Below are 13,778 nucleotides of genomic sequence, written 5' to 3'. Positions count from 1 at the left end.
TAAAAGGACAAATTCTACTCATGTAAAAACACGCTGATTCCCAGACCGTCCATGGGTCGGACTGAGAAGGTGATTGGGCCACATCTGGCCCCCGGGCCTTAGGTTGCCTACCCCTGCCTTAAACCATGCTTAATGGCCTACTGACAGCTCAACCATTGCCCACATTGTCAAATAATCCTGACAAAATGGCAGATAATCAAAATCTGGCTCAACAGATGCAAGGGAGGCATTTTTTAATTATTATTTTTTTACTTTGAACATATAGCTTGGCGTGGCTCAAAAAGACCTTTGGAATGAAAGTTTGCTCAAGTAAAATATTTATAGGTTAATATGAATGAAAACTTTCATTTTACTTGTTGCATAGTGCGGGGTCACTGAAACCATTTACCGTATTATGGATTCTTTTACATGCATACCCAGAAAGACTACAAGTAATGCAAGTAACCAGCACCTTGATTTGAGTCTTCTCTGTTCTTCATAAGTGGTCCTAAGACTTATGTCCCAGTGCAGCGGAGATGAAATTCCTGCACCTTATAAATGTACCTACAGAGCGACACCCAACTTTAGTCAGAGCAGACCCATTAAAATCAATGGAGTTAAGTAATTTGCCCATAGATTTTAGTGGGTCTCCTCTGAGTAGGACTAATGGGTTTATGCACTCTGCCACCCCTCTCTATTGCTTATCACAATCTTAAAATACAAAATCTTTTTAAAGCAATGAAGCCTTCAGATCGACTGCATCGACAAGCTTTGAAGCACGAGGCCTAAGCTGATCCATCCCTGTCGTGCAGCGAAACTCCTCCATCAGCACGGGAGGAAAGGACAGCTCCACGGGAGCCTAGAAAACCGAGACCAAACTTTCCAAGGGCAACTTTGCATGTGGGGAAAGGACCACCCCGCAGAGGCAAATATTGCCCTAAAATGTAGACAGCACGCCCTAGTCATTGAGGATTTCCCCCATTCCCGGGCTGCTGCCTTTCGCGTGGCTGAAGAGATTTTCTACTATCTAAAAATAATAATAATAGACGGTACGGGAAAGTCGAAACTCCACAACGCCTCTCTCCAACAAGTGGGGGGGGGGTGAGGGAGAGGAGAGAGGAGTAAACGCGCCTTTGACTGTCCCCCACCGGCCTTAAGCACAGACGCCCCTGCGTGGCCAAAGTTAGGCTTCCCAGAAGAAGCCCCTCGGGCCTGAAGTTGGCGAGCCTCTCTGGCCGGTGGGCGGGCTCATTGGCGCCCTCGGGGGGCTCTGGCTCGCTGCATATGGATGGCGGGGCGGGCTGAGGCGCGGGGGGCAGTCCCACGTGCCCCCTCCCTCCCCGCGTGCATGGGAAGGCCGGGAAGGCATTCAGCAACTGCAGCTGTGCTGCTGCTACCGCCGCCGCCTCACAGCTCGCCTCAGTGTTTACCTGCTGCAGCCCCTCTGCCTTAACCAGCGCAGGAGCGACGAGAGCGGGGGGGGGGTCGCTCTCGGGGCGCGAGAAGCTCGGCGAGGAAGGGGAAAAACAACAACCGACCCAGCGCTCGGTAGCTCCCGTCGCCGCTGCTGCTTCTTCAGAGCCCGCCTGCGGCTGCCTGCCTGCTCTCATGCCATCACAGCAACAAAGAACACGCTGAGCAGCGCGCGGAGAGAGGCGCCCGGGCTCCAGGCTCCACGAAGCCGAAAGCCGGCGGGCGACCATGGCTAGGAAGGGGGACGCCGCTGCCTCTCCTTACGGTGAGTGAGGCAAGGGGTGCTCGGGCGGCGGCGGCGGCAAGGCAGCGAGGGCAGAGTGAGGGCCGGCTCCTCCTGGGTTTCATTCCGGCCTGTTTTGGCGCGCGCAGCCCCGCTGCCGCCGGAGTTTGTTTGCCTTTGGCGAGCGGAGGGAGCCGGGCAGGTCCCTCGGTCGCCTCCGCGTTTCTGAGCGCCTTCCTTTTCCCCCCTACACTCCCGTCCTCTCTCTCTCTCTCCCTTCCTCACTCAGGCGAGCGCGGCTTGTTGCTGCGCCCTTGAGGAGGTCGGAAAGTTGGGGCTGACTGAGGCTGGCGGAGCGACGGCGAAAGGCGGCAAGTCCGGGGCAAAAGGCGCTGCTCTGCCGCTTCCCTCACGGTCGTGTAACCGGGAAGAGAGGAGCTGGGGGGGGGGGGGGAGCCGGCAGGTGCACCGCCGCCGCCGCCGCTTTGTCTTCCCTCCCGGGGGAGGACCGAGCACTGCTCCTTGTGGCCACGAGGTGCCAAGGGAGACATTTGGGGAGGGGTGAAACGGGGGTGGGGGAGGGATGGGGCAGGAAATGGGGTGCGAGGCGCTGGGGAGCTTCGGCCGAGGCTGAGGAGATTTGGTGTGGGCAGCTGGGGCTTGTCAGTCACCTCTCTCCCCCCCCCCCACACCACCCGATGAAAAGGGGGTTTAAATTAGCACCGTGGCAACATTTATTTATTTATATTTGCGTGCAGCCAGAAGAGGAAGAGGAGGAAATGATGGTGGTGATGCTGGACATACAACTCTGCTTCCTCGGTTTGGGGAGGGAGGCGGGAAGTGGTTTCTCCTGTTGCGCCAGGAGTTAAGGACGAGAGATTTGGAGGCAGATACGGTGAGAATACGGTGTCAGGATTGGGTTTAGGAGAATAGGACTATTTGGAGGGATGCTTCCGACTTGGGAATCTGGGGTGTTGGATTTGTGGGGTGGATGTATCAGCAGGAGCAGGAGGGATTTGAATAAAAGGTTAGGCTGAGAAATGTGGTGCTGAGGCTGAGCTGTAAGGGCTTAGTGTGGAGCCGGAAAGACTAGACTCAAGAGTTGCAGTGGGGTCGGGGAGGGATGTCATGTCTAAACTGTGTACATTTAAAGCACAAAGAATGCTGGGGACTGTAGTTTGTTAAGTGTGCTAGGAACCATAGATCCCTAAGGGGTAAACTACAGTTCCCAGGATTATTTGAGGGAAATAATGAGCTTTAATTGTGCATTAAATATATGGCGTGCACTGGTGATTATTTTCGAGGGGACCCAATGAATCAAGCATGCACAATTTGGTCTGTGTTTTAAGGACTTGGAATGCCTGTAATGGAGATGTAGAACTAGAGACTGTAGGCTGTTGTGGTGTAGTGATAAACAAATAACCCCATTTGTGACTGCTGTTTCTGTGTCCAAATTTTAAAAAAAATGGATATAGGTGAGTGCTGTTAATATGATGTGTGTTGTGGTGCATAAGAGGGAATAAGTAAACCTATAAGGAGCTGGAGTTAGAGAATGTAGAGTTGGAGCATTTTTCTATGCATCCTATGCCATTTGGAGGCTTTGATGTTTTGCAGAGCAGCTAAGCCATTTGTGTCTACAGTAACAGACTAGTACTTTCAAAATCTAATAAAATTCCAATTTAAAACATATGAAAGCTACTGAAACCGTTTTTTTCCTTGCACATCCCTTTTCCAGCTCAACACCAACCAACCAACCAACCAACCAACCAACCAACCTCAGTTCCCTCCCAAAAAGTATCTTCTGAAATATGTTTACCCTTGGGCTTAGCACATTTAATTTAACACAGGGACACTATATTTTGGTTTACTGCAGTGGGGAACCCAATATGTCCATGTTTTATATGAAGCTGTTAAAATATGCTAAGGAATAGCAGATATCTGAACTGAGAAACAGACTTTAAAATGTGGTGTGATCACACAGCTATAGATGTACCAGAAGTGAGAACTGAGTCACAAGAATTTGGTGGTTGTTACTTTACATCTTCTATGTGACAGCTAAAAAGTGTTGTGTCAGTGTGACTATCTGATGGCGTACCATACAACACATAATAAACAATGTTCATTCAAATCTTATTGCCTCCTTTTGTGTAGGAAAAGCCATGAGATCTGATGAATTATGCAAACTTACAAAACTACTGGGATGTATGGGGTGTTGGGGGAAAGGTAGTACCTCTTCTGGGGTAGTTTGTCCACCTTTGGTCTCCCACCCTGCACTCAGCTGTCACCTGTGGCTCCTGGAAGCTGTCAGAACCCAACAGCAGCCATACCCTGGGAACAGCTTTAACTGGCTGGCTAAACCAGTGAGGGTAGCGGATGGGTTTCAGATCCTCAGCAAATTAGGGACTTTCCCTTCATGCAAAGACAGTCTCCAGGGGATTGAGCGGATGAGACCAATAGTGCTTTTCCTCAGCCTCATCTTCTGAAAAATAAATCACATCCAATTTCTCTCAAATTCCACAGCAGCAATTTGAAATTTTGCTCCACAGTGTGTTTTCATGTGGTTTCCAAGGCTACAAAGAAAATGATAGAGGAAAAGCTGAAGGCCTTTTCCAGAGGAAACTGATGAATGCTGAATTAAAACGTGGCTTGGAACTGGGTAGTAGTAATGTCTTGACAAACATCTGAGAGCATTGGAATCCCAATTAGATTATACCAGCTATCTAGCAATTTTAACCCTTTCTCTTACTTTCAGTTCAGCTGCAATGGAGTTCAGAAGGGAATGGTTTTGGTTTTTTTTTAATTTGAAATATTTCAAGTAGCTTCCCATATTATTGCTATAGCATGCAAAGTTCTGGATTATTGCAAAGGAAAAGCAAACCATGTTAATGGTTGGCTGTTCAACAGAGTTTAAGAGTCAAGCCATTTGAAACCATTTGTTGTTTCTACCAGCTAAAAAGTTCTGGCATTAAAAACATGCTTTTTATATTTGTTACAATAACTAATGAATCTCATCACTATAACTTGATTGAAGTCCCTTTATAGATAGCTGAGAATCAGAAGTGGGAAGAGTGCTTCTGTGCACAGGTCCTGCTTGCTGACTTCCCAAAGGAATCTGGTTGGCCACTGTGAGAATAGGATCCTGGGCTAGATGAGCATTTGACCTACCGGTAATCAAGCAGGGGTTTTCTTAGGTTCTTTTGTCCCAGATCCTTTGCACCAATGGCTATTAAAGCTGCACAGAAGAAGACATTGATAAACGTGGAAGCATGTTGTTTACACTATGATATTGTTGTGAGTTTGGGTGTGTGTGAGTAGGCCATATTAAAAGACCCTTCTAACCCTGATCCAGCAAGTGTTAAAACTTCTAACACCTGTGTCACTCACCACCCCAGTCTCCAAAGTGGTGCGAGATTACAGGGGTTCCAGGTGCTTACACACAGTTTGTGTTTCCTTCAGAACAAGGCACAGCAGAGTCTGTGGTGTCTTTATGATATATGGTTTATTTACAGAAATATACAATTTGAGCCTATGGTGGAGGGGTTCACAGCATTAACACCCCAAAAGGGTCTTGTTTCTCCAGTAGTTGTAACCTTGGATTGAAGGCTATTCCCAGCTTGCTGCTTTGCTTCTAGACCTCAACTCTGGCTTTGTCCTTCTAACTAACTGAAAGAGGGGGGCACACCCATTTGCTGTCTTGCACAGAGCCCCTTTCACTTTGTTTCCCTTAATGCTCCATCACCCAGGCGATCATCTAATCCAGAAACCAGCCTGGTTTATATTTTCACACTTTCTGGATCCAGGGGTTAGAAGGGTCTCTGCGTACAGCCTACTCTCACTGCCCAAACTCATAACACTATATATCTTACTTCAGATATTGTTTCCTGGTTGTGTGGATGGAGTACATAGGGAAGTACAGATTCCTACTGTTCAATGGAAGTGTCACCCCCTCCCCACAGCTTCCTCATTCACAAATTAGTGTTCACTCATCAGTAGAAAACCCTTCCACGGATCCTTTTCATTGCAAGGGATATCCACATTCAGCACATTTAAAAGTCATGTTTGCTCTGACTTTGCTGGATTTGCTTTTGCTGCCCCACTTCTTCAAAACTGTGGGATTAAAATGAAATAGATGAGGTAAAGCTGATTGAACTCTCTTATCTAAGTTATATCCCTTTACCAGTTACTTTCCCCTAATAAATGTCTATAATAAATGCCCTCCTTCCCTACATTCTTTAATCAATAGAACATAACTAGTTTCCCATGTTTCATACCTTGCAACTTTTTAATGTCCCTTAGATGTAAACTGTTGTACTAACTCAATGAAAAAGAAATATGCCTCTGTCAAAGCAAAGTTTATACAGCTGGCACTGTAGGGAGAAATCTATCAGTGTAATTACAGGCTGCTTTTTGTATATTATAAAATGCAGTTACTTAGGACCATGCAGGGCAATTTCTTACATTGCTTTTTTTCTTACACATGCTATTAGTGTGTACATAAAATTTTGGAAATAGTTCCCAGCACTTAAATAATCTGAATAGCTGACACGTCTTTTCAGAAGGTACAAAAAATAAATATTTCATGATACTTTCAAAGGGAAGATTTGTGAGAAGTAAAAGAATAAAAACAGACCTCAGTCTACAAGCTATTCAAAATGAATTATTCTAACCAATGTATTGGGACTAAACTGATTAAAGCTCACACACACTTGCTCTGGCCCTGGCTGGCCATGATTGGAATTACATCAGCAAAATGATCTTGCCATTTGCTGAGCATATGAATCACATTGTTGTTGATGATGACAGTAATACTACTTCTTAATCTTACTTGTATGCCATGTTGACTTCTGATCAGTTTCTAGTTGCAAATACAGAACTGACTGTTGATCATTTATACAAATTTAGGCCACCCTAATTTCATGAGCCAAGAAAATCTAGAGAATATTTGTGCTTATTTATAGCTGGTCAATAATTGGTACCATAACATCAGACTGATTCCCTTTAGTTCTATCTTCTATTCTCTCTTATCATCAAGCAATTGTACCATAGATGCATGGTACGTTTAACTGGTGGTACAGTTGGTGCCACAGTTGTTTGGTACAATGCATTTAAACATGACCTAAAACTCTTTATAAGCCTCTTTCACAGCAGAATACATTTGAAAGGGAAGAAGATCCATGAAATATAGAAATACACTTTTTGTTAAGATCTCTTTTCTGAAATAAAAATGGCATGTGAGTAATTTGTAAATCAATAGGTGAACTGTTGGAAATAGAAATGGATGTATTGGTGCAAAACCCAGCTGAGAATTACTGTAAGCAACTTAGCCTCTCAGCTCCAGTCCTGAATTATTAAAAGGGAAAGAAAACGGGTTATTTCATTGAAGCTTGCAAAATTCTAATGATATTCTTATTATTATTAAATTAAATTTCTATACTGTCCTTCATCCGAAGATCACACAGAGGATTACAATATAAAAGCACAAAAATACATACCATAAAAACAATAACCACCTTGCACATAGTTTAAATATGTGGTCATGAATTGTGGTCCTGAGTGGTTTAAGGCTTTACAGGTCAATAATAACTGGCACTTAATGCAGTCATGTCAGGATTGGCATTATATGCTTAATTCATCTTGCACCAGTGAGCAACCTCCATATCCTCCAACATTTCTCTAATGAAAATAGGGACATCCTAAGGAAAAGTTAGACATTCCGGGATCAAATCAGAAACTGGGAAGGCTTTCCTAAATCATGGATGTCCCTGGAAAATAGGGACACTTGGAGGGTCTGAACCTGGCCTCCAAATTCTTCACCAGCTGAAGTTTCTGAACTGTCTTCAGAGGCAGCCCTACATAATAACATGTTGCAATAATCTATCCTAGAGTTTACTAGAGCATAGTAAGTATAAGTTTGGCTATCCCTGTCCCTGCGCCACCGAGGCTACCTAAGTCTCAAACAACAGCGAAGGATCCAGAAATACCTGCAAGCTGTGTAACCCTCTCCTTCAGAGGAAGTGTAACCCCATCAAGAGCAAGCAACCCTCCCATCCATCCAGTCTGGGGAACCAGTAACAGTGAAATGGTCTTATCTGGATTGAGTTTCAGTTTGTTGGCTCTCATCCAGTCAATAACTGAGGAAATACAGCAGTCCAGCACATCCACTGCCTCACCTGCAGATGTAAAGGAGAGATAGACAAATAGAGCTGTGTGTCACCAGCGTGTTGCTGACAATGTATTCCAAAACTCCAGATGACCCCACTCAGTTGTTTCATGTAGATGTTAAACAGCATTTAAATTAAACCCACACTGAAGGCTCCACAGGGCTGAAGAGCACTTCCCAGGTTAGTTCTTGGTATGAGCTTTCGTGTGCATGCACACTTCTTCAGATACACTGAAACAGAAGTCACCAGACTCTTCTATATAGTGAGAAGGTGGGGAGGGGTATTACTCAGAAGGGTGGTGGGAATGGGTGATTGGCAGATAGCTGTGATGAGCCAGTTGACGACTCTTAACGACTGCAATAGGTCTTACAGGAAAAAGCAAGGGGTGAGAAGGTGAAAAATGGCTTTGTCATGTTGATTGTGGGGTGAAAGTCATTGTGGGGTGAAAGTCATTGAATACAGACAGCCACCCAATCTTAAACAACTCCTAACCCACAATAATACCACAACCAGACTTAACACGGACACTGGCACCAGAGCCTGCAATAAACCCAGATGCCAACTTTGCTGCTGCCACATACACCCGGACAACACCATTACTGGCCCCAACAACATCACACATACCATCTCAGGCTATTTAATTGCTCATCGTCTAACATTGTGTATGCCATCAAATGCCAACAGTGTCGTTCAGCTCTCTATATTGGACAAACAGGCCAAACCTTACGCCAAAGAATAAACGGACATAAATCTGACATCAGAAATCACAAGACAGAGAAACCAGTAGGAGAACACTTCAATCTCCCAGGACATTCTATACAAGATCTCAAAGTAGCTGTTTTACTACAAAGGAATTTCAAAAATAGACTGGAAAGAGAAGCTGCTGAATTGCAACTTATTACCAAACTTAAAACCATGGAGAGACCTGGTCTGAACAAAGACATTGGATTCTTATCTCATTATACATGACAAAGCCATTTTTCACCTTCTCACCCCTTGCTTTTTCCTGTAAGACCTATTGCAGTCGTTAAGAGTCGTCAACTGGCTCATCACAGCTATCTGCCAATCACCCATTCCCACCACCCTTCTGAGTAATACCCCTCCCCACCTTCTCACTATATAGAAGGGTCTGGTGACTTCTGTTTCAGTGTATCTGAAGAAGTGTGCATGCACACGAAAGCTCATATCAGGAACTAACTTAGTTGGTCTTTAAGGTGCTACTGGAAGGAATTTTTTTGTTTTGACTATGGCAGACCAACACGGCTACCTATCTGTAACTCCCCAGGTGTTATCCAAGCAAAACTGAAACCACCACAGAGTGGTTCCACTGCAAAATGGTTGCTTTTAGTTTACATGTATGTAAACTATTCATTTTGCTTATTTCCCTCCTCATCAATAGTTTATGACTATTAGTCTGTAATTTTATTACTTTGGAAATTATAGGCAGGAATGTGAGGATCTGTAGCCTTGGTTGCCCACTGATCACAATTTGTTTATTACCAACTGGTATGTGAGAAGTCATTGGGACCTCACTTGTAATGGGGACACCTTCACAGTATTTATTTATTTGCCACATAGTTCTATGTGTTTCTCATGTTGAGCTTCAATAAAATACTTTCACATTTGAAAAATCCTAATTGTGGCTAACATTGTGTGTTTACTTTTTGTACGTATCTGATGTACTTTGTATAGCTCAAAGCGTAACCACATTTAAAACTTGTTGAGCAATTTTATATATTACGTAGACAAATAAACATGTTCATCATGAAATATGCGTATATTCACAGCTTCTCTTGGCTTACTTTTCAATTTGTTAAGGTTTTGCATCCTATTCATGTCAGCTGGGAATTATGCCAAGCAGGATTTGGCTGCTGGATTATTCTTTTTCTCATTGTTAAACTGAAAGGCTATATTGAAAGGACCAGATACAGAAATCCCTCCTATAAGTGTGCAAAATGAGATACAACAAGATGCAATGACATTTTAGATATATTATAGTCATATTGTAAATATGTATTTTAGAGTTGTTTAACCTAAATAGTAAGGACTTCAACAAAGCATTATGCAGATAGAAACTATCTTAAGATATTCTATAAATATGTATGTAGGGAGTTTTAAGGCATGTATCATTTTTGTATTGCATGTTTAATAATCTTAACATATATAGAATATTTGCATACAATAAACTGTATATATAGTGATGCATAGGGACGCGGGTGGGGCTCTGGGTAAAACCTCAGCGCCTAGGACTTGCCGATCGCTTGGTCGGCGGTTTGAATCCCCGCAGCGGGGTGCGCTCCCGTCGTTCGGTCCCAGCGCCTGCCCACCTAGCAGTTTGAAAGCACCCTTAAGTGCAAGTAGATAAATAGGGACCGCTTACTAGTGGGAAGGTAAATGGTGTTCTGTGTGCTGCGCTGGCTCGGCAGATGCAGCTTGTCACGCTGGCCACGTGACCCGGAAGTGTCTGCGGACAGCGCTGGCTCCCGGCCTATAGAGTGAGATGAGCGCACAACCCTAGAGTCTGTTAAGACTGGCCCGTACGGGCAGGGGTACCTTTACCTTTTATATTGATGCATATAAAATAGGAAATACTGTTATATTTAAATTTTTATATATAAACTTGAGCCTTTGGTACAATGACAGGTTATGTACAGTTTTGCTAACATTATTATCTTGTTTGTGCTTTAGGATGCTTGTTATGATTTTAATTGTGCAAATACTTAAGGACACAGGCAACATTTGTAATCATGAGCAGTCACACCGAGTGGGATTATTCTCAGCAAAGCTACATTGTTTTAAGGCTGAAAGTTCAAAAGAATTATTGACGTAGAAATAATCAATGTTTAGGAAGGTTTTTCTTATTTCTCTGTGCACAAAAGGCCACGGCGACTAATAAAGTTTTTGTTCCATTTGAAAAAATCATTAAATTCAAGAAACAGCAAAAAGATACAAAATGCATACGTTTGGCCCTGTGTGAATTTGCTGAGCAGAATGTGGCTGAAATGGCAGAACTTAAATGCAGGACAAATAACTAAGTTATTATTCATTAATTTATGTTTTTTTTTTACATGTGCATCAGGGTGATTTACAAACATACAGTAGAAATAGAACTGCCCACAGCTAAGAATAGTTTTTAAAACAATACAAAAAACAACAGCTAAAGAGAGATTTTAAAACAATACAGAATTGACACCTAAGACAGATACATTTTCATACAGCTTAAAAAGCTTGCTGGAACAAATATATCCTTAAAAATATGATAGTATGAGGGGCTGGCAGCGCTCTGAAGAATGTGTGGCAGAGGCAGGGGGTCAGGGGGATGACCCAGGAGAGGGGGCCAACAATTTATGGGGTTTGTCATCACCCACAAGGCAGGAGTCAAGGTAAGGTGAGGAAGAAGTGTTAGGGCAGTCTGAGACAGAGAAAGGCACATAGGATGTGGCAGAAGAAGAGGCAGCTGTTCTGGCAATACATGGGTTAGTAGATTCCTCACCTTCCCCCACCCTGCTGTCTCCTAGCTCTAAGAGGGACTTGAAGCAGGAAAGAGAACAATTTCTGGGCAGGAGAAGTCTCAGGTTGTGCGTATGCACCTTGTCAGGGGAGGGTATGTAAGACAAATGCTGATGAAACATACGACACTAGCTTCTAAATAATTGCATTTTACTTTTATTTATTTTATCAATTTCATAAAATTTATACACTGCTTGTTTGTAAAAAAACAACAACCCTCAAAGCACTTTACAAAAAGATAAAACCATCAAATAAGAAAAAAATACGACACATTAACACAAACAAGAACTTTAAATCTTAAAACAAATTAAAATTCACATCAGCTTCCAGGCACCTGCACCACAGGCTGCAGTCATATGCAGAGTTATCTAGGAATAAAGCCCATTAAACTTAGTGGGCTCTACTCCTTAGTGAGCATAAGGAAAGGATTGGGATGCATTTAATTATTTCTTGTTGCATTTATATACAACCTTTCCTCCAAGGAGCTCAAGGTGGATCTGTCCCCTCCTCATTTAATCCCCACAATAACTCTGTGAGATAGGTTAGGCTGAGCGACTGCCTTCAGGTCATCCAGTCCTAGTTTGACAAGCTAACCATTACATCACCACTGGCAGTGTTGTCAAAATATATTGAATCAGACGTGATAAATCCAGATTACCTAACCTATGGATCCAGACAACCTATGGGCAGATTTTTGCCAGTTGCCCCTTCTGCCTTTACTGCCCCCCCCCCAATTTGGAACAGCATGGGGAATGGTGCTAGGGGATGCAGACAGAAGTGGAAATTAGTGAAAATTGCTTCTCCCCCCCCCCCTTTGCCTAGTGTTATCCTTCCTGGATATTGGTCTCTTCTGCAAATGGAAAGAGACATTCTCCCCCCCCCCCCAGCCCCTTATTTATGTGAGGCAATACAGTTTCAACAGGCTGCATCCCCATATTTTTTGTCTTTTAGACATCCGGTGAAAACCTTTTTATTCTCTAGTCTAGAGCAGCCTTCTTCAACTTAACATTTTGAACTGCATTTGCCATTAGCCAGCATGTCCAAAATATCTGGAGGGCACCAAGTTGTAGAAGCGTGCTGTAACCCTTCTACAGTGTTTTTATTTTTCCTAGCCCCAAACATATTTGTTTTTCTGCTGCTTTTAACTATGGTCAGTTGTTTTGATTTGTTGTAATTGTATACTGTACTTTGAGAGTGTACAGGTTAGCTGATGATCACAAATGGAAGCTCACAACCTATCTGAAGAGTAGCTGTGCTAAGCTATACACAGCTGCTGAATGATTTCGTACCCAGTTTCTGAACTGGAGGCAATCCTTGTAGAGAGGTGAGATGCTGGTGGAATTAAGAGAAATGGAATACAGCTGCAGGTGTCAACCCATGTTAGCTATACGCCATTCAGTCCTGCACTGTTTATTCACCATCAGCTAGGCAGTCACTTTATCTGCCTATTTGAATGTTTCCTTGTACTGATTTGAATAGCAAAAGCAATCATTGTTGCATTTCTATGAAATGCTGATTAGTTCATTGAGAGTAGACTTTTCTAAATGTTTTAACAGTCATGTGTGGAGCCATAAAACAACAACAACAGTGTAACAAAAACAACCAAACCCTATATGAAATGGAACAATTCAGTAAATATAACAGAGCCACCATAAATCAATTGACTAATTAATACTTATATATACTTAGGGCTTTGTTCTCTGTTCCCCAAACCAAAAGAAGAGATCATGTGAGCCTGCCATTGGACAGTCATTGTGAGCTTATTATAATTGGACTTGTGGTGTGTAACTAATTCACTGTAATAGGACCTCAGGTCCTCTCACAGTTTGTTTTGTACCAGTATGGAAATATTCCCCATGTACATACATTACTCTGCTTAGGTGCCTATGAAAAGAGAATAGTTTTGAGCTCCTCTGCTTTTTTATTCCCCAAAAGTGCTAATATGTGGCAGAAGACTAATCTACAAATTAGGTGCTAACATGGGAGCCACTGCTAAGGGCTGATGTTCATTTGCCCCCCCCCCCCAAGTATTTGAGGGGGCTGGTCCCTTCCAAAGTTGATGGACATGGCTATTCAAATGGTGTGTGTGTGCCACATCATGTGATTGATATTGCAGGGGAGGGCCTACCTGCCCCCCCATATTTTATTCAAGTTGGCACCCCTGGATGTTATAATAGCATTCAGTAGATGACCCACATATTGCCAATGTGCGCTATCTATTAATGCACATCTCTATATCTAAATTTTGTGGTTTTACAAATCCCAATAAATATAACAGGCTTAATCCAGACTTTGTAATGTACATACATATATTACACTTGTTTGTGAAATTATTTTGTTTTAGGCAAGTTAATTCCTATTAAAGCTGTTTGAACATTGCAGCGAGCCATGGTTAACTGGTAAGCCAATAATATCTTTAGCTCATGGTTTGT

The 13,778-nt window shown here is 43.1% G+C and overlaps 1 protein-coding gene across 2 annotated transcripts in view; it reads left to right on the top strand.

Annotated features, from left to right (window-relative positions):
- Positions 1 to 1,156: 1,156 nt before the first annotated feature.
- Positions 1,157 to 13,778, top strand: part of SLC44A5 (solute carrier family 44 member 5) — a 160,751-nt gene continuing 148,129 nt past the window's right edge. The window contains exon 1 of one of the 2 annotated variants that reach the window (XM_083743041.1): positions 1,157 to 1,717. In XM_083743041.1, coding sequence (XP_083599167.1) covers positions 1,681 to 1,717 — 37 coding nt within the window. In that variant the 5' untranslated portion in view covers positions 1,157 to 1,680. The remainder of the gene's footprint in view (positions 1,718 to 13,778) is intronic. The other variant, XR_014565322.1, reaches the window with a different exon arrangement.

Source organism: Podarcis gaigeae (assembly GCF_964106915.1).
Source record: "Podarcis gaigeae genome assembly, chromosome: 6".
Lineage (NCBI taxonomy): Eukaryota > Metazoa > Chordata > Lepidosauria > Squamata > Lacertidae > Podarcis > Podarcis gaigeae.
Note: the sequence above shows the minus strand (reverse complement) of the source record. Positions and strands in the feature narration are given on the sequence as shown.